This window comes from Lepus europaeus, chromosome 9, assembly GCF_033115175.1.
Source record: "Lepus europaeus isolate LE1 chromosome 9, mLepTim1.pri, whole genome shotgun sequence".
Lineage (NCBI taxonomy): Eukaryota > Metazoa > Chordata > Mammalia > Lagomorpha > Leporidae > Lepus > Lepus europaeus.
This window is the reverse complement of record NC_084835.1, coordinates 84250258-84277492: the sequence shown is the minus strand read 5'-3', so window position 1 is coordinate 84277492 and position 27235 is coordinate 84250258. Positions and strand designations below refer to the sequence as shown.

The following is a 27235-nucleotide window of genomic DNA, read 5'->3' as shown; positions in this document are numbered from 1 at the left end:
CTGACCGGGACTAGAACCCGGTGTGCCGGCGCCGCAAGGCGGAGGATTAGCCTAGTGAGCCACGGCGCCAGCCGAACTTGAGCATCTTAATTGCTGGGCTAAGTATCTATTTTAAAATTAGGTTGTTTGAGGTTTTTTGTTGCAAAGTTGTGGTATAGAGGCAGGTATTGTGGTGCAGTGGGTCAACTTGCCTCTCAGGATGTCTGCATCCCATACCAGAGTGCCTGGGGTTTTTTTCCTGCTTCCACTTCCCATCCAGTTTTCTTCTAATGTATCTGGGAGGCAGCAGATAATTGCTCAGATACTTGGGTTTCTACCACCCATACAGAGCTCCTGACTCCTGACTTCAGTGTGACCCAACTCAGCTGTTGTGGGTATTTGGGGAGTGAACTAGCTGATAGAAGGTCTTTGTGTGTGTCTTCCTCTCTTTGTAGCTCTGCCTATCAAATAAATAATTTTTCTAAGTGATGGTATATGCTAAGATTGATGAAATTTGTTGAGTCAGGTGCTGGAAAGTTTGGTGGTCATCTAGTTAATCTAGTCCTGGAAGTGATTTTAGATTACTTCCCTAAAAACTACATGGATTACTTAGCCTTTGTTGCAAGGTGTCTGGTGTAAAGGGATCATACTTGAGAGCAGTTTGCTTCATATTTGGACAGTTAGTAGGGGGTTGCGAAAGTTTTTCATTTAAGCAATTCACAAAATTATGTGTCCAAATACACATATTATTTGTGGAAAATGTAGCAAGTACCACAACTGACAAAGAGGAAATAAAACCACATCCAGTTAATGATAATGAAAATGTGTGACATGAAACAGTGGCCCTTTATCATGTTCTTTTTCTTCCTTAGGATTGCCTTTCTCCCTTCTGGTTTTATTGTGGACCAGTTTAGTTCATAAAATCTTAGATCTTTTGTTTGGTGTCTAAGAAATCATTTTATCACTTCATTACTATTTTGTGTATTACGTCATTAAAAATTTTACTTGAGTAGGTCTGTATCAAAATAAAATATAGGAGGCTGGTGCCATGGCTTAACAGGCTAATCCTCCACCTTGCGGCGCCGGCACACCGGGTTCTAGTCCCGGTCGGGGCGCCGGATTCTATCCCGGTTGCCCCTCTTCCAGGCCAGCTCTCTGCTATGGCCCGGGAAGGCAGTGGAGGATGGCCCAAGTCCTTGGGCCCTGCACCCGCATGGGAGACCAGGAGAAGCACCTGGCTCCTGGCTTCGGATCAGCGAGATGCGCCTGCCGCAGCGGCCATTGGAGGGTGAACCAACGGCAAAAAGGAAGACCCTTAAGAGTGGCTTTCTGTTCACCCATGAACCATAGGTTGGCTAAATATCTTTGTCTCTTTTGGCTTAGACATTATGGTTTTTTCCCTTTATCCTGCATTTTTGAAACTTTAACTAGAACCTATCTAGGATACTGGTTTCTCACTTAATTTTGCTAGACATTTGGTGGGCCCTTTTATTGGGAAGACCTAAGTAGTCACTTATTTTTGCTTGTTCTTTTAAATTATTTTTCTTTTTTATTGAAGATTTATTTCTTTATTTGAAAGTTAGAGTTACACAGAGAAAGAAAAAGAGAGGGGAGGGTTCTTCCATCCGATGGTTCACTCCCCAGTTGGCCTCAATGGCTGGAGCTGGGCCGATCCGAAGCCAGGAGCTTCTTCCAGATCTCCCACACGAGTGCAGGGGCCCAAGGGCTTGGGCCTCCTACTGCTATCCCAGGCCACAGCAGAGAGCTGGATCAGAAGTGGAGCAGCTGGGGCTTGAACCAGCGCTCACATGGGATGCCGGTGCTTCAGGCCAGGGTGTTAACCCTCTGCGCTAGCCCCTTTTTAATTATTTTTTCTTATATTTCTGTTATGTTGATGTTCTGCATCTTTATTCCATGCTGCTCATCTTATCTCATGTTTTTTCTTTCACTGTTTCCTGTAGTTCGTTTGTTATTATTTATCTTGCTGTACTCATTCTTCCTTCCAGCATGAGAACTTCGCTTGTTTGATGCTGGGAGTTGAGGTGGTCTCATCAGAGGATTGTGGGTCCTTGTTGAAGAAAGGGATTTTATACCATGTTTACTTGGCCACTTTACAGGTTCTGTAACCGAAGGCTAGTTGAGAAGGAATCCACAGTCAAGAGATGTTAGTGCCAGATTCTGGTATGTTTATGAAGTCAGCCCACACTGTACTGGAGCTTTTTCTCTATTTGTGCCAGCAGCACACCGGCCACTTCATTAGAATCTCTTCTGTATTGTGGTCCCTGTATGGTCCTATGCCTCTGGGAGCCATAGCAGCCACAGGTTGCTTTGTTAAAATGATTCAAAGAGGGGCTGGCGCTGTGGCACAGTAGGTTAATCCTCTGCCTGTGGCGCCAGCATCCCATGTGGGCACTGGCTCTGGTCCCAGCTGCCCCTCTTCAATCCCACTCTCTGCTATGGCCTGGGAGAGCAGTGGAAGATGGCCCAAGTGCTTGGGCCCCTGTACCTGCATGGGAGACCGGGAGGAAGCACCTGGCTCCTAGCTTCGGATTGGTGTAGCTCCGGCCATTGCGGCCATATGGGGAGTGAGCCAACAGAGGGAAGACCTTTCTCTCTGTCTCTCCCTCTCACTGTCTGTGACTCTACCTCTCAAATAAATAAATAATCTTTTTTTAAAAAATAGTGGTTCAGAGAATAGGCAGCCATTTAAGTGTCAGTAAATGATTATAAAATCATCATCCCTCCAGAACTTAGAAAAGTCCATATGAGTGTTCAGACCTATTTATGTAAGTATTGTTTAATTAGCTTTTTTTTTTTTTAATAAACACTAGTGTACTTCTTTGTTGGTTAACTTCTTATATTTTTTGTTGCTCCCAGTGAATTTATTTAAAGCATTTTCTCTGTGCTTTTAGATTACTTTGCCTAATCCATGGGTTTAGGAAATTATAGCCAAATACATAATGAACCTTTATATATTCATTCTTTGAGGAATATTAAAATAAATTCCAGTAAATTAAATCTTTACTATGGTATAATGAGCTTGATGCATTTATTTTTGCTTCATATAAGTTATGTTTTACTTCTAGGCCTGAGTTTTTTGCAGAATATAACTCTTTTTTGTAGATAGCATTGCTTTGTTTTGTGTAAACTTTGAAACAATTTCAGAGTTTTTTTTTAAAAATCTATTGTTAATCTTAAAATAGTTCATAAGATTCTTATGTGACTAGCTTTTTTAAAAAAAGATTTGTTTATTTATTTGAAAGAGAGAGCACTTCCATCCAATGATTTATTCCTTAGATGGCCACAATTGCTGGAGCTGGGCTGATCTGAAGCCAGTAGCTTCTTTCAGATCTCCTATGAAGGTGCAGGGGCCCAAGGATTTGGACCATCCTCCCCTGCTTTCCTAGTTACATTAGCTGTGAGCTGGATCAGAAGTTGAGTGGTCAAGACATGAACCAGCCCGCATATGGGATGCTGGCGTCTAGGCAGTGGCTTTACCCACTGCACCACAATGCTGGCCCCATGAATAGCTTTTTAAATATATTAGTCTTCTAAATCTTGTTGAACCAAGTTTAATCCTTAGAGTTTTGTTGTTGTTATTTATTTTTTCCCTTCTTGGCATTGTTTGTTCTTCAGATTTCTTAAGGATTTATTCTGCATTATAGATAAAAATGGTTTTACATATTGAAAAGAGCAGGGCAGAAATGGCTAAAATTTTTCTCAGTTGTCTTTGGTCTTAAATCACTAAACACCGAGAGACTGTTCAGGTTCATGTGAAGAGTTGGCACTGTTTAACTGGGTTGTCTGCTTCAATTCTGCTTCACTCTGCTTGCTGGATGACATTGGGCAAAACATTTGAGCTCTTCTTCCCTCACTGTCTGTGGAGTAGGAGTGATAAGTGTACTTACTTTATATGGTTATTATAGGATTGGAATGAGTTGGGTCCTTAAGACTGTTCCCAGCTTGCCTTAGAAATGTTACTTCAGGCTGGCGCCGTGGCTCACTAGGCTAATCCTCCACCTTGCAGCACCGGCACACCGGGTTCTAGTCCCGGTCGGGGCACCGATCCTGTCCCGGTTGCCCCTCTTCCAGGCCAGCTCTCTGCTGTGGCCAGGGAGTGCAGTGGAGGATGGCCCAAGTGCTTGGGCCCTGCACCCCATGGGAGACCAAGAGAAGCACCTGGCTCCTGCCATCGGATCAGCGTGGTGCGCCGGCCGCAGCGCGCCTACCGCGGTGGCCATTGGAGGGTGAACCAACCGCAAAGGAAGACCTTTGTCTCTGTCTCTCTCTCACTGTCCACTCTGCCTGTCAAAAATTAAAAAAAAAAAAAAAAAAAAAAAAAAAAAAGTTACTTTAAAAGGAAACAACTTAGAGATTTTCTAGGTAGTGTACATCTATCAGTTAACCAGTGACTTCATGTTTCATGGATACTTTTGTGTCTATGATAGGGGCTGATGCTGTGGTATAGCAGGTAAAGCTGCTGCCTGCAGTGCCAGCATCCCATGTGGGCACTGGTTCGAGTCCCAGTGCTGCTCCTCTTCTGATCCAGCTCTCTTCTGGTTGCTTGGGAAAGCAATGGAAGATGGCCCAAGTGCTTGGGCCCCTGCACCCATGTGGGAGACCTGGAAGGAACCCATAGCTCCTTGCTTCAGATTGGCCCAGCTCTGGCCATTGGGGCCATTTGGGAAGTGAACCAGTGGATAGAGGACTACTCTCTGTCTGCCTCTGCCTCTCTGAAACTCTGCCTTTCAAATAAATAAATAAATCTTTAAAAAAAAAAGTGTAGTATGGTGGTTCTTTTAAAGAAGAAGTATATTTTTTTAGGATTTATTTATTTATTTGAAAGGCAGAGTCAGTTAAGAGAGAGGCATAGGTAGAGAGAGATCTTCCATCCATTCGTTCACTGCCCAAATGGCCCTGATGGCTGAAGCTGAGCTGATCTGAAGCCAGGAGCCTGGAGCCTGGAGCTTCTTCCTGGCCTTCCAGGTGGGTTCAGAGGCCCAAACACTTAGGCCATCTTGTGCTGCTTTCCTAGGCACATTCCTAGGAGGTGGGTTGGAAGTGGAGCATTGGGACTTGAAGTGGCGACCATATGGGATGCCAGCATTGCAAGCAGTGGCTTTACTGGCTATGCCACAGCTCTGGGCCACTCAAAGTTTCAGTCCTATTTTGTTTCTGCCTAAGATTCTGGCATGTCTGACTCAGGCCTACTTGTCTACTGTTTATGGAATTGGTCTCTTTTTTAAAATTAGGTATAGTATTTGCCGTCCACCCATTTGGTAATTTTATTTTTTAAAGATTTATTTATTTGAAAGTCATAGTTATGTAATTACAGAGAAGGAGTGAGTGAGTGAGAGGGAGCACGCGTGCGCATGAGAGTGCTAGTTTCCATCCACTGGTTCACTCCCCAAATGGCCACAATGGCCAGGGCTATGCTAAGCTGAAGCTAGGAGCCAGGAGCTTGATCCGAGTCTTACCCTGGGTGCAGGGGCTCAAACACTTGGACCATCTTCGGGCTTTCCCAGGCGCATTATCAGGGAGCTAGATCAGAAGTAGAACAGCTGAGACTTGAACCGGCACCCATATGGGATGCCAGAGCTCCAGACACCACAGCACTGGCTCCCTGTGATTTTTTTTGGTTGTTATTTAAATAATTGTTTAATCCAGTTGGTGTAAAGTATTTACAACTTTCTTCAATCTGTTAAGCAGAAGACATATTGTGGAATGTGATTGTTGGGGGTCCTGGGTTCAGTTAAAGTGTGGTGTTCTTATGTGCCTGCTTCATTTAGGTATTCATTCTTTGAGTAGAAAACAAAAGCAGAGTAGACATTCTACCCTTGACTTCTGTTATTAAGACATTAGACTGAGTTGTAGCTTTTCTGTCTTTCAAGAACTTAGAGAAAAGACAACCTATATTTGAACGTAATAAAGAAATATATAAACCTAGAATATTCTTTCATGTTATATGACTAAGTTGTAAAGATGTGTATATTATGTTACATATCTTTAGAAATACAATATGTATATATACTTACCTGGCAGGGGAGACACCATGATCAAGAAATACAATATGTATAGTGGATGTAATGAAGAGGGAAGGATAAGATGAGGAGGAGGATGAAATGGAGGAGTTGAAAGATGAAGGGTAGAGAATTACAGGGCTACACTGTTGATTAGGTAGACACTAGCTATATGTGATATTTAATTGAAATTAAAAGAATTTTAAAATTTAGGTCCTTAGCAGCAGTCACATTCCACGTGCTCAATAGCTGTGTGTAGCTGATGGCTACCATATTAGGTGCAGATACAAAGTATTTCTATTCCTAATGTTTAACAAAAATGGCAAAAAACAGGTCTAAAGAAATGGGATATATGGGTAGTGAAGAAATTATATATGTGGTATTCCTTCTTTAATAAGGAAGAAATTGAGTTTAAAAAAAAAAAAAGGTGGTATTGGAAAACTGACAGAATAGAATTGAGGGGAAAAAAATCAGTGCCTTGGCATGTGCTGTTGTAAAGGTGGCAGCATTTACATGAAATGCCTCATGCCACAAATGACACTCCTGAAAGCAGGAAGCTGGAACTGTAATACGTAGTGATTAAGAATACTGCCATGGAAACTCTCAGGAAGGTCAACCTCTATGCATCCCTGTCTCGGACCAGGTAGTAGTAGTGAGGAATCTGCCTTTATTGCAGCTTGGAGGGGAGGAAAAGGGCAGTGTCCTGGCCAGGAATTATGGGGCTAATCTGTGCATGGAAACCCAGTTGATGGGAGAGTACACATTGGATCTTGTGTACCTTCTGAATGCCCAGATGTACATGAGGTCTGTAATTTAAGGTAATTGCACCACCAGGACCACCAAGCTGCTTCAATAGGATAGGAAGCTCAGAAGGAAGAACTTCCCCTTAGACAGTGGTTAATAGACAAAGCAAATATCATAGTGTTAGTTAATCACTGAAAATACCCAAACACCTGAAGATTCTGACACTGTGCTGTTAACCATCAGGAAACAGGGTGTTAGCACAGCTGTATAGTGGGATCTCTACCTTTTCTGATCAGCAAAAGAATGGGAATCCTAAGCAGGTGCGCAAGGAAACATAAGCAGAAGTATCAAAGCCGTGATGACTAAAAGGGGGCAGATTACAGTGAAACAAGGGAGGAACTTTGTGAGATTTTGGAAAATTGGAATTGTGCTGGTGGAGTTGAACTTGATGTAGTAAGGCATTGCTCTACCTTTGTGCATAATTCCTAAAAATGTATATAAAAATAAAAATATTGGCAACAAATATGAATAAAATAATACAAAATTTCCATATATCAAAATCACTGTTATACTGTGAAGGGTCATTTTTTTCCCTCAGATTCTTCAATTATAAAATTCCTTACTATGGTTGACAGTTTTTAAGTCTCTCTTACTTGAAATAAAATGAGCAAGATAAGTAAATTGCTAAATATGGGATAATGAAATGTAAAAATAATGTATTCTCAGCTAAAAATGAGTAACAGGAAGTTATCAAATTGAGAAGGATTTAGAGTAAATTGAACTGCAAATTGTGATGCTGGTTTTGATGGCAATTTCATTTTCATCAGCTCTTTGATGTGTCAAACAAAAGGAAATAGTTTTCATCTTCTCTTACTTTTAAGATGTAAGGAAGCAGTGTCTCTCTCTTCAGACCATGAAGTTGCCTTGTATCTCTGGCGTTTTTTGATGTTGAGTTCTAATTGCGAATCTCAAATTGTCTTTTCACGTTCCTTTAGTCTGGAACAAACAGTTCACTTGCTGAAATCCAGTGAGTTTCTGAGTGGACCTGAATCCTTGGCACTCAGCCTGTTAGGTTTCTCTCCTTGTTGTCACAAGTACCATAGCACTCACACTACTCCAGAGACCTTGCTGTACAGTCTGAATTGCTGACTATAGCATCTTCACGGCATATTTTTTACCTTTTTGCCAAGTAATGTGTGAAAGCTGGAGTTTGACATCACAAAAGCTATTTAGGATTATTGGTGCATAGCATGTTAAAGTGAACTTTGATAGTTGGAGATGGTTGTATAGATCATTCAGAACCACTGAGCATTCCGCAGTGCAGTTGTAAATGATGAGAGTGTTAAAAGTTTCCTTGGACAGAAAACAGGATAAGGCAGAGAGCAGAAACGAAGTAAAGAAGACAAAGGACAAGGAAAATTGGAAGAGAAAAGAAGAAATGGATATACAGCACAGCCTTTTTCATGCTTACCAGGATTAAATGTGTGATCCTCATCCAGTAGCTGTAACCACACACAAGAAGTGACCCTTTTCCTTTAACTCCCTACTTAGAGCAGCTTAGCATTTATCACCTGCTAATACATCCAGGTGTCTAGTACTGGTGGGCCGGTGTGTGTTCAGGGATGTCAGCTCTGGCTCACCCTGTCTGCATTCCAACACTGTTTCTTTCTGGCATGATTACTGTGTCCCTTCACTTAAGTGACTGCTTACAGTGGGAGGTGGGTGGGCTTTTTGTCAGGAAAACCTATCCTTGAATCCTCCAGTGACTTATTTGAGAGTCTCCATATTCTTAGCCCTCTTGAATGGTCCCTCCTGGTACAGCATAAAGGAAACATTTCTAGTGGGTGAAAATATCTTTGTATATAACCTCATGTTTGTATATACCTTGTATATCTTTGTATATAACCTCATGTTTGTATATAAACTCAAGCCTTGTGATTGCCTTTAAACTGCCTTATAGAGGGGATAGTACTTTCCAGTTTATAATCATCAAGTGATAACACTTACCTAGCATTAACTCTGTGCCAGAGCACTGTTCTAAATACCTTTCCTATTTAAATGGACTCTGCGACTACAAGAGAGGTAATCACAAGTGGAAACAGAGCCACAGAGGTAAAAATGTCATTGTAAGCATAATAAAAACAACAGTTGTGGCCACTCTAAATGTACTAAATTGTATCCTACTTGGATGTGTATCTTGATTAATCTTCTGTGAGCATAGAAAATGGAGTAAAAGGATGAATTAGGAATTAAGGGTTCTAGGATTTTCTGGAATATCTTGGACAAATTGCATTCTCTCATGGCCATTCTTTTCTCTAGAATGTGGATTTCAAACCTAATGCTTGACAAGATCTCTCCTAGTTCCAAAATTCAGCACTTTGACTTCTTGCCTATTCCTCATCCCATAAGTGGATACTTCTGATGATTTCAGTTTAATTCAACTTAAAAAAGCAATGTTCAGTTTAATATTGGTTCCCTTGTCTGTTTTCCCCCAGCATTTTCCCAATTGTAAAGTGTTTATTATAGAAAATTTGGAAAATACTGAAAAACAGAAGACAAAAACTATTCACAAGTTTACATTAGTCACAGAAAATAAGCTATTAATATTTTTAAGTGTTTGTTCCACGCTTTTTAAATTCTAAATAGTTGCACATATGCAGTTTGATCTTAACTTACTGTACTACAGTGCCACACCCTGTTTTTAGAGATTTTATTTATTTGAAAGAGGCAATTCAAAGTTTTTTAAAAATTTATTTATTTGAAAGAGCTACAGAGAAGCAGATATCTTCCATCCACTGGTTCACTTCCCAGGAGCCAGGCCTCCCACATGGGTAGCTCAAGCACTTGGACCATCTTACGTTGCTTTTCTCAGGCTGCCCCAAAGAGCTGGATCAGGAGTGGAGCAGCCGTGACACCAACCGGTTCTCACAAGGGATGCTGGTATTGTAGGCATCAGCTTTACCTGCTATACCACAATGCCGACCCCAGCAATTTGACTTTTTTTTTTTTTTTTTTTTTAAGATTTATTTATTTTAAAGAGTTAAAGAGGAGGAGAGGCAGAGAGAAGAGAGAGAGGGGCAGGAGAGAGAGCTTCCCTTTGCTGGTTCACTCCCCAGATGGCTGCAATGGTGGGGGCTATGCCAGGCCGGAAGCCAGGAGCCAAAAGCTTCTTCGAGGTCTCCCATGTGCTACAGGGGCCCAAGCACTTAGGCCATCTGCTGCTGCTTTTCCCAGGCCAGTAGTAGAGCACTGAATCAGAAGCAAAGCAGTCAGGACTCAAACTGGTGCCTGTATGGGATGCTGACACTACAGGTGGAGGCTTAACCTTCTGGGCCACAGTGCCAGCCCCAAGCAAGTTGATTTTAATGTTTGGGAAAGTGATTTTATTTTACTTAACCTTCCAGGTAGTTAGCATTTATTTTGTCTTTTGTTCGTTTCACTTCAAACAAGAGTGGAACTTGTTTATTGAAGATCTAATTATTTGCATGAGAGTAAATAAGTAAACAAGTTACACTTGTTGGACTTAAAAGAACTTGATCTACAGGGGAAGGATGTTATAAATATATTGAAGTTGTGATTGATTAAAGTACTCATTGCCTCTAAGATAAATCTATCAATGTGTCACTGTAATTTGTTAGTGGAGTGGTATTTATTGGTAACTTTGCTATCTAATGTGTTTAGCTCCCACCCCCCCAGCTTTTGAAGTAAGGTTCATACCACAGCTAGCACTTAAGTCTTGATAATTTTTTTAAGGATTTATTTATTTGGAAGGCAGAGTTACAGAGAGGCAGAGGCAGAGAGACATCTTCCATCTGCTGGTTCACTCCCAAATGGTCACAACAGCTGGAGCTGGGCCGATCCGAATCCAGGAGCCAGGTCTTCCATCTGCTAGTTCACTCCCCAAATGGCTGCAATGGCTGGAGCTGAGCCAGTCTGAAGCCAGGGGCTAGGGGCTTCCTCAGGCTCTCCCACATGGGTGCAGGGGTCCAAGGACTTGGGCCATCTTCTGCTTTCCCAGACCATAGCAGAGAGCTGAATAGGAAGTAGAGCAGCTGGGTCTTGAAATGGTGCCCATATGGGATGCTGGCACTGCAGGTGGCAGCTTTACCCACTATGCTACAGTGCCAGCCCCTTGATAATTTTTTTTTTTTTTTAATTTTTGACAGGCAGAGTGGACAGTGAGAGAGAGACAGAGAGAAAGGTCTTCCTTTTGCCGTTGGTTCACCCTCCAATGGCTGCCGCGGTAGCATGCTGCGGCCGGCGCACCGTGCTGATCCGATGGCAGGAGCCAGGTGCTTCTCCTGGTCTCCCATGGGGTGCAGGGCCCAAGGACTTGGGCCATCCTCCACTGCACTCCCTGGCCACAGCAGAGAGCTGGCCTGGAAGAGGGGCATCCGGGACAGGATCGGTGCCCCAACCGGGACTAGAACCTGGTGTGCCGGCGCCGCAAGGCGGAGGATTAGCCTAGTGAGCCGCGGCGCCGGCCCCTTGATAATTTTTAAATGCTGCACATACCAGGTGTGTTTAGTTAAAATGCAAGCCTATTAAGCAGTTTTGTTAATGAGAATTTTTAAGGCGAGCCCAATATCATTCAGACTAATGTCATTTCCTAGAAAGAATTTGGTCAGGCTTAACTTCCTAATACCAGAATCTTTGTAAAACATTTCACCAATCTGATATTTTCAGTCAGCTTGTAGAGATAACTGCTTCCAAGCAAAGCCTACTCCGTTCCTTGGAGCCTTGCTAAAAATCCAGGCATCTTATTCTAATATAGAATTTTATTCTTGGGAGTTTTGTAGGATTAAAAAGTTTAATCCATTGAAAAGTTGAAGTAATTTTCATACAGTGAAATGCACAGTAGGAAACCAGTTACCAATAGAGTTGATGAATTTTGACAATGTTATGCTACAGTAAGTGTTTTTAATTTTAATTCCTAGGGTATTTTAGTTTTCATACACCTGTAGACAATAAAGCAAAAATATTTTTAATTAAAATATTTAAAGCATCATAAAGGCAACTTATGGAATAGGAGAACATGAATGTTGTTAACCTTTTTTGAGTTGCAAACAGCTTTGAAAAGTGGTGCACAAACATGCTTGTAACTTCAGTTGACTTAGGGCTGCCTCGGAAACTCAGCCTGGGTGAGCTACATGACCTGCCATTTTGATATCACTGATCACAATGCCACGCAGTGTTGCTTTCATCATCCCCTTTCTCATCCCTAAAGTTTCCAGCAGAGATTTCTGCATTTAGATTGTTCCATGTGACCCGTATCAGTCCAGTGAGGACCTGGTTGGGCATCCCTTCTTGGGCAAAAGCACCGATGGTATGCAGTTATAAGTCAGCATGATGATGTAGCTAGTACAGTGTTAAACCACATGACTAAGTGTTCAGAATATGGGAAATACAGTTTCATTGATGGTTAAACCCCACAGGTAGATTTTTGTATTCATCTTGAGGTTCCACATTAGCAAAATGAATTAATTTGCCAGAGTTAATTCAGAAGCAGGGACCAGGATGGAAAAGGAAATAAGAACAAAATACCTTAGAGAATATTTGCAAGGACAGGAGAGTTAGGATTGGATATTGAATTTATCTGTCTTCAGACGCTTCAAGAGCCATCAGAAAAGAGGAATTGGATTTAATTCTGTGCCCAGAACTAGGACCAGTGACTATTTTAAGTGTGACAAGAACATTTCTACCTATATAACTGCGTGACATGAAAGGGCTCTTTTTTTTTTTTTTTTTTTTTTTTTACAGGCAGAGTGGACAGTGAGAGAGAGAGACAGAGAGAAAGGTCTTCCTTTTGCCGTTGGTTCACCCTCCAATGGCCGCCGCGGTTGGCGCGCTGCGGCCAGCGCACCGCGCTCATCCGATGGCAGGAGCCAGGGGCTTCTCCTGGTCTCCCATGGGGTGCAGGACCCAAGCACTTGGGCCATCCTCCACTGCACTCCCTGGCCACAGCAGAGAGCTGGCCTGGAAGAGGGGCAACCGGAACAGAATCTGGTGCCCCGACCGGGACTAGAACCCGGTGTGCCGGCGCCGCAAGGCGGAGGATTAGCCTGTTGAGCCACGGCGCCGGCCTTTTTTTTTTTTCTTTATTTTTATTTTTTGAGGGGGACTTTGGCTGCGTTACAAAGAGTGCACTTCCTCCTTTTCCTTTATAATTTTTTAAATTTATTTATTTGACAGGTAGAGTTATAGACAGAGAGAGAGACAGAGAGAAAGGTCTTCCTTCCATTGATTCACTCCCCAAATGGCCGCTACAGCCAGCACTGCGCCGATCCAAAGCCAGGAGCCAGGTGCTTCTTCCTGGTCTCCCAAGCGGGTGCAGGGCCCAAGCACTTGGGCCATCCTCCACTGCCCTCCCAGGCCACAGCAGTGAGCTGGACTGGAAGAGGAGCAACTGGGACTAGAACATGGCACCCAAATGGGATGCCAGCGCCTCAGGCGGAGGACTAACCAAGTGAGCCATGGCACCGGCCCCATGAAAGGGCTCTTAAATACAGCAGTGGGTTGCATCTCCAGCAACTGCTAGCCGTGTTAACCTAAAACCTCACACTGCAGACCTATTTACTTTGCTGTTACCTGATGCATCATGTTCAGATTTCAATAGAAAAATTACAAGGCATGCTAAAAGGCAAGAAACAGTCTAAAGAGACAACAAGCATCAGAACCACACCCAAATATGACATGAATTGTCTGGCTAGCGATTTTAAATGATAGATTTATATAGTGAGGGCTGTAATGGATAAAGTGGATGCCATACAAGAACAGAGGTAATGTAAATAAAGAAATGGAAATGCTGAAAATAAATCAAGAGCAAATATAGAAATTAACAACAAAACACAAATGAAGAGTACCTTTGATGGGCACCTCAGTAGGCAAAGACACTACAAGGGAAAAATGGACAAACTTGAAAATAGAGAAACTTCCCAAACTCAGATACAAAGGGGAAAGAATTTTTTTTTCAAAAATCCATACAGAATCCCCAAGAGTTGGGGGAGAATTTGGAGAGGTGTCAAAACATGTACTTTGAATACCAAGGGAGAATGAAGCAGAAGAAATATTTGAAGTGACAATGGTCAAGAACTTCCCAAATTAATGACAGATACCAAACCACTAATCCAGGAAACTTAGCACCAAGCAGAATACCAAAAACATGTCAAAGAACAAATTACACATAGATGTATCATATTCAAAGTGCAGGAAACCAAAGGAGAAAAAAATCCTTGAAGCCAGAGCAGGAAAAGAGACCTTACCTATAAAGGAACAAAGATAAGAATTAGAGAGGACATATCAGCAGAGCAAGCAAGAAGAGAGTGTGGTGAAAATTGTGGGGAGAAAAAGACCCACTAACCTAGAATCTTACACCCAATTAAAATTACTTTTCAACAGTGAAAGATGAAGTAGTGAAGTTGCTGTTGATGAATGTCATCAAGCTGAAGGACAAGGACAAGAGAAATGACCTCATTTCGTTCTACATAGAAGCTGTTAACTTTGAAAGATGGTAGTGTATTGAGCAACAGTGTGACCCAGTGCTTTTGGGAATATTGCAAACCAGAGTCTCTCCTGAAGCTTTACTATGGATATCATGTTGACGATCTGAGCAGGGCCTTGGAACAGAACCTTATTTTTCTTTCCAAGCGTGAACCTGGAACCTTCGATTTTTGGCCTGCTTGTTAAAACCTGTGGGTCAGTGTTCCATAGGACAGCTAATTTGGGGAAAATCAAACTAAATGACATACATGAACTTGAGATGGTATGATTGTTTAACTAGTATTTATCAAGGTAATGAAGCAGAAATATCACAAAATGAAAATAAAGGTAACATGATTAGATCAGCTTTCTTGTTTAAATGTGGAAAAGCTGATTGCTTTAGGTCATTTCCTTAAAATACTAATCCCTGATTGATGTTGAGATTGCTTAATTGACCAAGAAATAGCCCAAATGCTGCCCATCAGCTTCTGGCTTACCCACCCTTCCAGCTTCTTACTCAAGATCAAAACCAATAATGTCAATAGATTTTGCTTTCCTGGAATCTTGGGCACCTTCCTCGTTGGACTAGCTCCTTGCTGCATGCCTTCTTTCTCTGTATTGTTGCTGCTATACTTTTTATTTTAAAGATTTATTTATTTATAAGGCAGAGTTACAGAGAGGTAGAGGCAGAGAGAGAGAGAGAGAGAGGTCTTCCCTCTGGTGGTTCACTCCCCAGATCCCTAGATGGCCACAACAGCTGGAGCTGCCCCAGTCTGAAGCCAGTAGCTTCTTCCAGCTCTCCCATGTTGGTGCAGGGGCCCACGGACTTGGGCCATCTTCTGCTACTTTCCTAGGCCATAGCAGATAGCTGGAATGGATATGGTGCAGCTGGGACTTGAACCGGCACCCATATGGGATGTGGGCACTGCAGATGGTGGCTTTAGCTGCTATGCCACAGTGCCAGCCCCATTGCTATACTCTAAAAAATTTATCTTAAGACCTGTGTGCCATTATTCATGAGAGAATGGCAGCTCCCCTCCTCTATGCGGAATGCCAGATATGGCAGAGTTAACACTACCCGATACAAGTCACAGTTTGATTCCTTGCTGCTCTGCTTCCAATCCATCTCCCTGCCAATGTGCCTGGGAATGCAGCGTATGATAGCAAAAGTACCTGGGTCCCTGACATGCTCATGGGAGACCTGGATGATGTTCTAGTCTCCTGGCTTAGTCTGCCCCAGATCTAGCCACTGCAGACATTTGGGGAGTGACCAGTGGATGGAAGAAAGATGTGTGTGTTTCTCTGTGTGTGTGCAAAATGCATTCATTTCTCCCTAACTCTACCTTTCAGGTAAATAAATCTTTTTAGAAAAGAATTCAACATAAAAGCCTTTCCTAAGCCACTGCCTTTAAGGTAACTATTAAGCTTTCTCATTCTTAGAATCCTTCATAACTTTTGCTTTTTATTTGCCCTGGATTTGAGGCTCTTTGCTAGCTTACACAGTTTGATTCTTTATTGGATTTAAACTTAAGGGACATGATTGTTAGTCCTGTCACTGGTGATCCTATCCTTGATGAAAGGTGGCTTTCAGCTGCTTCAGCATGTGTCTCCCAAAGATAATTACAGAATAAGAGGAGCACGATTTTGTGGTGGGTAAGCATAAAGACTAAAGCTGGTCTGTCTGGTATCGCATATAGCTCTGGATAAAGTTTCTTAATTAGTGGCTAATAGTCATTACCTTTCATCATCTCTAATATATGGCTAATAGTGTCTACCTGTGAAGAGTAAATGGAGTGCTTAGAACAATGCTTGGCATTTATTAAGCACGTGAAAATTGTAGCTGTTTGGTTAGTGCTCAATGAAATTGTGATGTTTAAAGCTTACTTGTGGCCGGCGCCGTGGCTCAACAGGCTAATCCTCCGCCTAGCGGCGCTGGCACACCGGGTTCTAGTCCCGGTCGGGGTGCCGGATTCTGTCCCAGTTGCCCCCCTTCCAGGCCAGCTCTCTGCTATGGCCTGGGAGTGCAGTGGAGGATGGCCCAAGTGCTTGAGCCCTGCACCCCATGGGAGACCAGGATAAGCACCTGGCTCCTGCCTTCGGATCAGCGTGGTGCGCCGGCCACGGCGGCCATTAGAGGGTGAACCAACGGCAAAGAAAGACCTTTCTCTCTGTCACTCTCTCGTTGTCCACTCTGCCTGTCAAAAATTTAAAAAAAAAAAAAAAAACTAGCTTATAACATTACCTATTATTACAATTTAACCTTACTAGTTTTCAAAACCCAGCCAATAGGCAATTAGGCATTGCGCTGATCCTGGCCAGTAGCAAGGAGCTTCTTCCAGATCTGCCATGTGGGTGCAGGGGCCCAAGCACTTGGACCATCTTCTGCTTTTCCAGGCAATAGCTTTCCCAGGCTCATTAGCAGGAAACTGGATCAGAAGTGGAGCAGCCAGAACTTGAACCGGCGCCCATATGGATTCTAGCACTGCAGGCAGTGGCTTTATTAACTATACCAGCCCTAGGGGTTTTATGTTTTTAAAAATTACTGATTCCAGAATTGGTACCAAGCTAAATTTGAGCATTTATTTTCTGGAAGACAGGTAAGGGCAAACCACTGAGGGCTTTGTGCTGTGTCCCCTGGGAATTGTTATCAGATTTCGTCAGTCTCTACAGTCTCAGAAACACCCAGTAGCACGACATTTCTTGGTCTTTCTTTCTTTTTTTTTTTTTTAAGATTTTATTTATTTGAGAGATACAGTTATATAGACAGAGAGGGAGAAACAGAGAGAAAGCCCTTCCATTGCTGGTTCATTCCCCCAAATGGCCACAGCAGCCAGAACTGAGCCAGTTGGAAGCCAGGATCCAAGAGCTTCTTCCTTGTCTCCCACATGGATGCAGGGGCCCAAGCACTTGGACCATCTTCTGCTTTTCCAGGCAATAGCAGAGAGCTGGGTCCCCCTTGGCCTTGTTTTAGAAGACATACACATGTGCACATACATATGTGATTGTGTGTGTACCTCAATTAATAAAGGTTTTCCTGTGTAAGCTAGCAAAGAGCCTCAAATCCAGGGCAAATAAAAAGCAAAAGTTATGAAGGATTCTAAGAATGAGAAAGCTTAATAGTTACCTTAAAGGCAGTGGCTTAGGAAAGGCTTTTATGTTGAATTCTTTTCTAAAAAGATTTATTTACCTGAAAGGTAGAGTTAGGGAGAAATGAATGCATTTTGCACACACACAGAGAAACACACACATCTTTCTTCCATCCACTGGTCACTCCCCAAATGTCTGCAGTGGCTAGATCTGGGGCAGACTAAGCCAGGAGACTAGAACATCATCCAGGTCTCCCATGAGCATGTCAGGGACCCAGGTACTTTTGCTATCATACGCTGCATTCCTAGGCACATTGGCAGGGAGATGGATTGGAAGCAGAGCAGCGAGGAATTAAACTGGTGCTCTGATAGTGGATGGCGGTACTGCAGGTGGCAGCTTAAACTGCTGCGTCACAGTGCCAACCCCTGTATGTAAAATTTTTGAGAGGCAGAGGACAGAATGCAATAGATATCAAAGAACAAAACCATTCAGCAAGAGAATAAAAGGCAACAGGATTGTGAAGATTACCATCAAGCTAAAGATATGTTCTGAAGATGGTCTTGATACTTCTTTTATTTGGCTTTTCAGATTTTTCGTTCATTTTACTTTTATTTGAAAGATAGATCTTCTATCCACTGGTTGTTTTCCCAAAGTGCTTGCAGCTGGGGCTGAGCTAGGTGGAAGCCAGGAGCTGGCTGGGTCTCCCCTGTGGATGGCAGAGACTCAAGCACTTGAGTATTTATGGCTGTATTCCAGGGTGCACATTAGCAGGAAGCTGGATCTAAAGTGAAGGAGCTGGAACTTAAGCAGGCACTCTGATAAGGGAGGTGGGTGTCCCAAGCAGCAACCTAACCACTAAGCCAAATGCCTGCCCCTTATATCACTTTGTAGTGAGGCGGCTAGCTTTGTCTACAACATAGTCTTTTCTGATTCAGGAGCTCCCTTATTTTCATGATCAAATATTTACTTAGAAGTGATTTAGAAAGAAGAATTTAAGTAGCCAAAGCTAAAGTGGATTTCACATTAGGGATACTTACAGTGAGATTTACAAGAAGAAATTAAATTGGATGTTTGCATAGATACAGTTTGAGGAAATCTAATGAAGTAGTTGTCATATTGAAATATTACACAGCTATCTCCATCTTTAAGAAGTATGCTGGAGTCTTAACTATCATGCTAGAGCCTAATCATGCCTAACTATCATGCCCTTCCTATTCATATTGTTAGACTTTAAAGGGACTCTGGAGATGGAGTTCATTAATGAAAAGTCAGAGGGAGTGACTTTTCTACACTTGATCTTAGCCAAAAGGCCGAGAAGCAATGGGAGTGACTTTTCTAAGATTCATGGTTTTCAGAACCTTTTGAAATCTGAACTTAAAAAGTGACACAACCAGCTCACTAGAATCAGAATTGAGCTTCCTGACTTGGTGCAGTCCCTTTTTGGCCACTGCAATTGTCTCAGGAAGTGGATAGGAGGCCACAGGGGTTGCATTTCAGTAAACATGATGCTTTGAATTAGCCACTAAAAGCTCATGTTGATGCTGTTGAAATTCTTCAGCTTTTTTTTTTTTTAAAGATTTATTTATTTATTTGAAAGCCAGAGTTACACAGAGAGAGGAGAGGCAGAGAGAGAGAGAGATCTTCCGTCCGATGGTTCACTCCCCAGGTGGCCTCAATGGCTGGAGCTGTGCTGATCCGGAGCCTGGAGTTTCTTCCGGGTCTCCCACGCGGATGCAGGGGTCCAAGGACTTGGCCATCTTCTACTGCTTTCCCAGGCTATAGCAGAGAGCTGGATCGGAAGTGGAGCAGCCAGATCTTGAACCGCCACCCATATGGGATGCTGGACTTCAGGCCAGGGTGTTAACCTGCTGTGCCACAGCTCTGGCCCCTTCAGCTTTGTTTTTAAATTCACAGTTACGCATAGAATTTCTTAGCATCTACAAGAAAAAGGCAGCCACAATAAATATGTAAGTTCAGAAATACATTATCCTAAGTTTTCATTTTTTAATTTTATCTGAAAGGCAGAGAATGATAGAAGAGAAATTTTCCATCCTCTAGTTCACTCTCCAAATGATTGTGATAGCTGGGGCTAGGCCATGCCAGAGCCAGGAACTCCATTTGGGTTTCCTACGTGGGCGGCAGGAATACTTGAGACTACCTATTGCCTTCCAGGGTGGCAAGAAGCTGGATTGGAAGCAGTACTAGAACTCAGTAACCTGATATGGGACACAGGTGTCCAACCTAAGCAGCATCTTAACCACTATGCTAAATGCCTGGTGCTAAATTATTTAGGAACTAGAATTTTTAGAACAATTATCTGGGTCAGCCTTAAAATGTGTAAGAATTCTTGAATTTCAGGAACTTTATTCTTTTAGCTGTTCTTAACTGCAAGAAGATTGTGATACCATCCCAGAATGATAATGACAATTACATAGTACTCCGTAATTTGAAAATTTCCACATTAATGTATTGAAGCCCCGTAACCCTGTAAAATGGATGCCCCTGTTTTATAAAGGCAATGTTTGAGACCTAGATTATCTTAAGGTGTCTGCCCAAGAACACATACACAGTAGACTTAGGAGGCATTACTTCATCCAGAGCTTCTGAATCCTTGGACTGAGGGACCTATTAATATTCAGTTTTCTGGGCCGGCGCCGTGGCTCACTAGGCTAATCCTCCGCCTTGCGGCGCCGGCACACCGGGTTCTAGTCCCGGTCGGGGCACCGGATTCTGTCCCAGTCACCCCTCTTCTAGGCCAGCTCTCTGCTGTGGCCAGGGAGTGCAGTGGAGGATGGCCCAAGTGCTTGGGCCCTGCACCCCATGGGAGACCAGGAGAAGCACCTGGCTCCTGCCATCGGATCAGCACGGTGCACTGGCCGCAGCGCGCCAACCGCGGTGGCCATTGGAAGGTGAACCAACAGCAAAGGAAGACCTTTCTCTCTGTCTCTCTCTCACTGTCCACTCTGCCTGTCAAAAAAAAAAAATACTCAGTTTTCTGCTGGACGCTACAAGATACAGAAAATGGATGCTTCACATACAAATATGAAACTATAACACAACCAATAGTAGTTAACATTCAGAAGTAACCTGGGTGGTAGCATATTATAGGAAGTTAACTTGAGGCTGGAGGACCAGTTTCTGTGGCAGTGTTTGACCTTCATTTAGCTTTTGCAAAATATATAAAATTTGGGTACTCAATATTAACTGTAAAGCAAAGTTTAATGGTTCAGATTTCAAGCTAACTCCCATTTGCCATATGTACAAGACAAATCATACTTATTGATGTTGAAGTATGGCAGGAAGAAGACTCCTGCCCTTGGGAAGATAAGACACGTGTTCATGTACTAGGAATGGTAAGACAGTGTAGATAAGAGTGTTAGTTGAGAGCCTGGGTGAGGATGGTGGGAATGAGGGGAGGATTTAGAGAGAAGTAGACATTGAGCTGGACTGTAATAGTCCAGTTCTGAAGAATGGAAGGGCTTGGATTTGACCTGTAGAAGTGAGGCTTGGTATGGAGCTGGAACAAAAAAAACTGAAGGTTGTAAGTGACTGGGGTGGTGTAAGTTTTAGGGTAGTAGTGATGACACTAGGGTAATAATGGTGACGCTGGCAAATAAAGGGTAAATCAGCAACTGGGAGCCTTGTTGAATGGGGGAGGGTGGAGTAAAAAAACTCAAGTCCAGAGTGGAGAAGAATGCTGAAGCGTTGGTCACCTGTCAACACTGCTGCCTGATTACATTATTTCAGCAGGCTTATTGTGAAGTTTGAATCTGGCCTGTATTGCACATTGAGTCATTGGTGGCTTTGGTTTATTTTTATTTATTTTTATTTTTAATACATATCTGTTGGTTGAAGGCTTTTAATTGCCACATATCACTTGCATGAAATAAGTAAGTTAATCTTAATAGTTGAAGAATGGCCTATCTGAATGTTTGAGACTAGTGACCACTAAGGGCACATGTGACATATTCAGGCATCTAGCCCCCAGGGGAACATAGAGGAAATTACCCTTGAACAATGTCCAAATATGAGGGGGTCTTCAGAATGTTCATGGAAATGCACGTTATGAAGAGTGAATTTCAGCATATTTGCATTAAAAACAAATGGGTTTAATTCCATTTTCCATGAACCTTTTGAAATGGCCTCCCACATTGTGCTGACCCCAAAGTGCCATAGGACAGGCTGGGAATGCAGGAATGAGTGGATGTGAAGAGGGTCAGCACCTCTCATGCTCAAGGCTGTCCTTGAACGTTGCCAGCTTTCAGCCTTGCCTGCTTTTCCTGCCAGTGCCTAGTTCCCTCTGCTTCAGAATCCTCCTCCTCTCCTCCATCCCCGAGAACATTTGGGCTACACAGCTTCTGACAGACCCCATACTCATGAAGTGCAATTGTATTTTAAAACAGGAGGCTCCATAGTACAGAGAAACCTCACTAATTTGTTTCAGCATTAACGCTGTAGAGAAACAATTCACACTCTGTGTATTAGCATCCTTTTGGAAGCTTTTATGAAATTTGTGTGCTCTGGATCCACTTCCAGCAGAGTCTGTGGTTCTCTTGAAAAAGCTGTTACTTCAGAGTGTTCCTAGATGATTTGATGTGCAGCCAGAGTTGAGAAGAGTTGGTGAAGAAGGGATTTTTGTGGCTGCCTGCACAAAATGTAGAGCCCATCACTTAACCTGCTGTGTCTCCTGTGAGATCAGCTGTGGTGAGAGAGAAGGAAAAGGTTCTAACCTTCCTGGGAGGATTACCTGTTTTCTGGATTGCCCCTTCAAGACTCCATCTGCATGAGGTGCTAGCGTTGAGAAAGAGTCTACCACACTTTTAGAGTTTTGGAGCCCACAATTACAGGAGACATTCCGGTACCGAGAATGAGCCGCTTCCTCCAAGCCAGAGGTGATTTTGATTGACTTCCAATTCCTTGGACATTGGTGGTCTAGTACAGCCATGAATGCCATCTCAAGTTAATACATGTTCAACTTTACTTTGCATTTAGTTGGGAATTCCAGTCCACTGATTGACTACCCAAATGCCTGGAACTGGCCAAAGCCAGGAGCTGGGAGTTCAGTAGGGGTCTCCCATCCCTTGAACCATCAGCTGCTACCTCATCAGGGTCTGCATTAGCAGGAGGCTGGAACTGGGAATGGAGCCTAGACTGGAACCTTGACACTGATAATAGGATGCAACCTGCATCTTAATTACTAGGCTTAGCTTTTTAAATTCATAAAATAACTAGCATTACAAAGCAATTGCAAATTAAGTTATGTTGAGGGGAATTATCAAAACAGTAAGATTAATATATGCTTTCTCATTAATTAAATTCAGTGATGGGTCTCATAACTACTATAACTCATAAAATCTTTTTTTAAAAGATTTATTTATTTGAAAGGCAGAGAGTTACAGAGAAGCAGAGAGAAGTCTTCCATCCGCTGGCTCACTCCCCAGATGGCTGCAACAGCCAGAGCTGCGCTGATCCCAAGCCAGGAGCCAGTAGCTTCTTCTGGACCTCCTACGTGGGTGCAGGGGCCCAAGGATGTGGGCCATTTTCCACTGCTTTCCCAGGCCATAGCAGAGAGCTGGATTGGAAGTGGAGCAGTTGAGACTCTAACTGGTGCCCATGTGGGATGCTGGCGCTTCAAGTGGTGGCCTTACCCACTATGCCCTACTGTTGATAAATGTAAACAGTATTGCAAGATAGCTATAAAGAAGTAACAGAAGCAACTAGTTTGTCTTACAGACCAAGTCACAGGTACTGAGAATATTCATAGTTTATTACCATCAATCACAGCTGAAAAGGATGCACAATTTCCGTTAAGAATTCTGAAACTAAATGTAACTTTCCTTGTCTGAATTCAAACATACTTGAAAATCTTAGGAGTATATATTTGAGATTAAGCATATTAATATGTTAGTCTTCTTTCTACAGGTATGGAACAACAGGTAAAGATTGCAGTTTTTCACAATAGTAGTATGTATTTTATTTATGTATTTCCAGAGCCCCTCTTCTGATTCTAAAACTCACATTGGGATAATCTTATATTTGGTATGAGCTGAGGTTAGTACTAGATGTTACACAGAGCATCAGAGGGCTCTCTGAACGCAAATGCTAATGAAAGTGGTTTGATGTTACAGGAATACAAGCGCAAGTTAGCCAGAGTATCCCTGGTGCGCAAAGAACTCAGGTCCCGGATCCAGAGCCTGCCAGACTTATCTCGATTGCCCAATGTCACTGGCAGCCACATGCACCTGCCCTTTGCTGGGGACATCTACAGTGAAGATTGATGACCAGTCTCTTCAGGGCCCAGGACTTTGCAAGAGATGGAGACAGGTTAGGTGGATAGTCCTGTAGTGTTATTTTTGTATATTGTTGAGAGAGTGACACTAACGAAACGACAAGTAATTTATAAAATTGTTTAAAATGTTGGTTTGTTTACTATTTTATTGGTAAGTTAAGATGACTAGTTTAACAAAGTGATGATCTCTGTGTATTAATAAGCTTACAAATAGTGATTATTTTCAAGAGATCTTTTTGTAAATTTTTTTGATCCAGGGCCTTGTGAGAAATTCCATGTTTATGTTTATTCATGTATTTTCATTTGTTTTCCTTTATTTTCTTCAGTATCTAATCACTGTATACTATGTAATTCCTAAAGGGGAAGAACTAATCAGGAGTTGGTTGAGACTTGTTATGACATAGTTAGTAGAAAGGATTACATGTTCCAGCTTGATCTTTACCCTTTTTCCCAACCTAAATTTGGTTCTGTGCCTCTCCATGATTTTGATTCCTTATTCCCTGGAGGTCACTAATTTAACACTAAATATGAGTTCCACTTTGAGGATCAGGTAAAGCCTAGAGAACTCCCTGGTAGCACTGAAGGGTTCCACTCCAACTACCAGTGTGGAATAAAGAGTGTTATATAGGGACCCCCTTGATTAAACTGTTTATAATTCTCTGAGTAGATTAATATGGAAATGCTTTGGAAATAGTAAAGGCTTTTGACATTCTACCACTAGAACAACTTTAGTTCTAGAACTGATTTCTGTTTGTTAAATCAGTCTCCTTTTAACATAATTGATCCCTTTAATAAAATATCATCTGTGGGACTTAAAGAAATAAAATAATGATACTTTTATTATTCCTTCAGCCATACAACTTTAAAAACAGTAGTATTTTTAGCTCTAATAACTCAAGAACACAATCGTCATTAATGTTCAGTAAAGTAGTTTGAAACATTTTTAATGTTTCCTTAAGGGTTTTGAATGACTGTGTATTTGGAAATAAAGCAGTGCTACGCTACAGGGTAGATGTGGTAAATTTTATATTTGTATATTTGCAATTGTAAACAAACGTACTTTTACCTTTGATTTCTAGCGCTGTGTGTTAGAGCAGTTGCATGCTCTCCTGCATTCTTTTTTAATCACATTAAGCTATGGATTTGCACTCAATAGTGACTTGGGATAAACATCTTTTTTTCATTCATTGCTTTACATAGTAGACATTTTTCTTCTCATTGTAAGCAGGTTCAAATTAGATAGTCAATAAAACATCTCAAATCCCACAAGCCAGTTACGTCTCACTAGTCTAAATGGCTTCACTCTGTGTCTTTCTCAGCACTAGAGACTAGAGTTAACATGAATTTACATGTAAGGTAGATGGCAAATGTTGATTTTAAATAGCAGTAGTTCTGAACGCAATGCTTCTAACAATTTGACCTCTCTAAAACAGATGGATGTAAGCAGTCCTCATCCATACATGGCTTGTATTCCAAAGTTTTTTAGTCAACTTTTGGGACTTGGGTGAATTTTCTTCTAGAAATACATAGGGGTTAGGTTCCCCATAAACACAACCACTGCAAGCTCAACTGGGAACTGGGAACCTAAGCCATTGAACCATAAATGTATTTAACTTGAAATATGGTTGATAAATTACTAGTAGTAGCTCTTGACCAGCATTTGTATCATCACTCGAATGGAATCGTGTGTAGCAGCCAGGCTCAAACACTGGGGTGTCTGCCTGTGCTGTGTTCCTCTGTCCCTATGTGCAGGAAATGGAAGATGATATGCAGCAAAGGGGGAGGGAACATGCACAATTCTAAAACCTAGTTGTACCTGTAACAAAAGTATACCAAGCAAGTTAGTTTTTGTTGTTGTTATTGTGAAAGCAAAAACTTGTATGTTAAGTTATTTTTAATATCTTGACCTTATTTATGATCTGAAGTGGTGATTTATCCATTCAAGAAATATATTTTTTTCCATTTAAAACTAATTTATAAACTATATACTCCTGGGAAGATTTGAAATCTTTTAGAAGTTTGTTGAAATATTTTCACCATTTAGGACAGACTTCTGACTTAGGTACTGATTTTAATGCCAGTATCTGCTCTAAATATTTATGATAAAAATGCATTATTTTTTTAAAGAGCTTGATGAGATTTGTGATAAGTGATAGTGCTCAAGAACCTAAATCCCACCCCTTGACCTAGCCTCCACAACCTCAGCTGGTTAACTCATTGCTGAATGCAGTCTAGGCTGCTTTAGAAGTCTTGTCTTCAGCCTTACGGTAGTTAACATGGTAAGCCTTAGCAGTAAGTAGTCTTCCACTCTAGAAAAGAAGACTACATTTTCTTGAGAAATGGGTTAGGTGGGGGTACTGTAATACCAAGTTCTGAATCATGAGCATTTTCTCCACTGTGTGTGTATCTGAGGCAAATCATGCGTCTGAGTGCCGTTTGGCCTGGCCCCTCAAGAGAAGAACAGTCGCCACACCTGCAGTAGGGGTGCTGTGGTATGAGTGGACACCATGCTCTCTTCTCCACAAACAGTACTGAGAGCTGTCCGGAGTGGCAATCTGAACAGATTCTCTGGCGCTCCTTCTGCTCCTTCCGTCACTACAGTAAGTAAAAGAACCTTCGGGGGAACTGGGAGTCTCAGCAAGTCAGTTCTTAGGGCGGAACCGCCCCCCGTCCCGAGGAAACCATTCCAGATGCAGCTCTGTTGGCACCTCTTCTCACATGCACTCTCAATCAGGGTTTTTCTATAAGAACTCCTTCAGAATCAGCTAAAGCTGGGAGAATCCAGTTCATCTTGATTTGCAAAATTAAAAGAACAAAGCAAAACTAGGTAGTCAGTTGTCACTGGTTGAACAACTCATAGTTATTGAACTGGTTCTGATCAATCTTTACAGAGAAAAAACTCAAAAGTACAAATTACTAATTGGGAAAGTTACAAGGCCCTTTCTGAATTTTCCTTTCTGCAAATTGACATTCTATGAATCACATAAAGCTACCAAACTGCTGTGTGTTCTCTTAGGAAATAGCCCCTGAAGATGTAGTATTGTGTCATAGTTGTCGCAATATGTCAGAGCATTTAAAGTGGAAGCCCAGTTCTTCTCTGTCTAGAAAGGGAACATTGTGTTACTTAATGAATTTATTTACACGGAGCCTCTGTTGCCAACTGTAAGTGCAGCCATCCATCCCTGGGTCTGTTCTGAGGTGGCAGTAGCACATGGGAAGATGGACTTGCCCTGTTTGTTTACCCCTTTTTCTCTGGCTGTATCTGATGACAGTACAAGGTGTTCTTAATAAAGTTTTATGTTCTTTTTGAAGCCTCTTTGTGTAGGTTATTTTTGTGAATCTGATTCATTGGATGTGGTGGGGGAAGGTGGAAAGTTGGGGGACAGACTGATGGAACAGGAGGGAAGCGAAGCCATAGGAGAATTCAGGGACATGTTCAAGAAACTGCTGAGGAAGATCACTTTACTCGGCCAGTGGTTCCCAAACTGGAATGAGCATCAGAATCATGTGGAGGGTTGATTAAATGACCACTGGCGGAGCCCTATACCCGGAGCTTCACATTCCATTTACATCTCTAACAGCACGATACTGATGCTGCTGGGCCTGGCGCCATGTTTTGACAGCCACTGTACTGGAC

The 27235-nt window shown here is 42.2% G+C and overlaps 1 protein-coding gene across 1 annotated transcript in view; it reads left to right on the top strand.

Moving 5' to 3' along the window:
• RPRD1A (regulation of nuclear pre-mRNA domain containing 1A) overlaps positions 1–26876 on the top strand; it is an 87621-nt gene extending 60745 nt beyond the window's left edge. Inside the window, exon 7 of the mRNA XM_062201562.1 lies at positions 23438–26876. Coding sequence (XP_062057546.1) covers positions 23438–23587 — 150 coding nt within the window. The 3' untranslated portion in view covers positions 23588–26876. The remainder of the gene's footprint in view (positions 1–23437) is intronic.
• Positions 26877–27235: the final 359 nt, after the last annotated feature.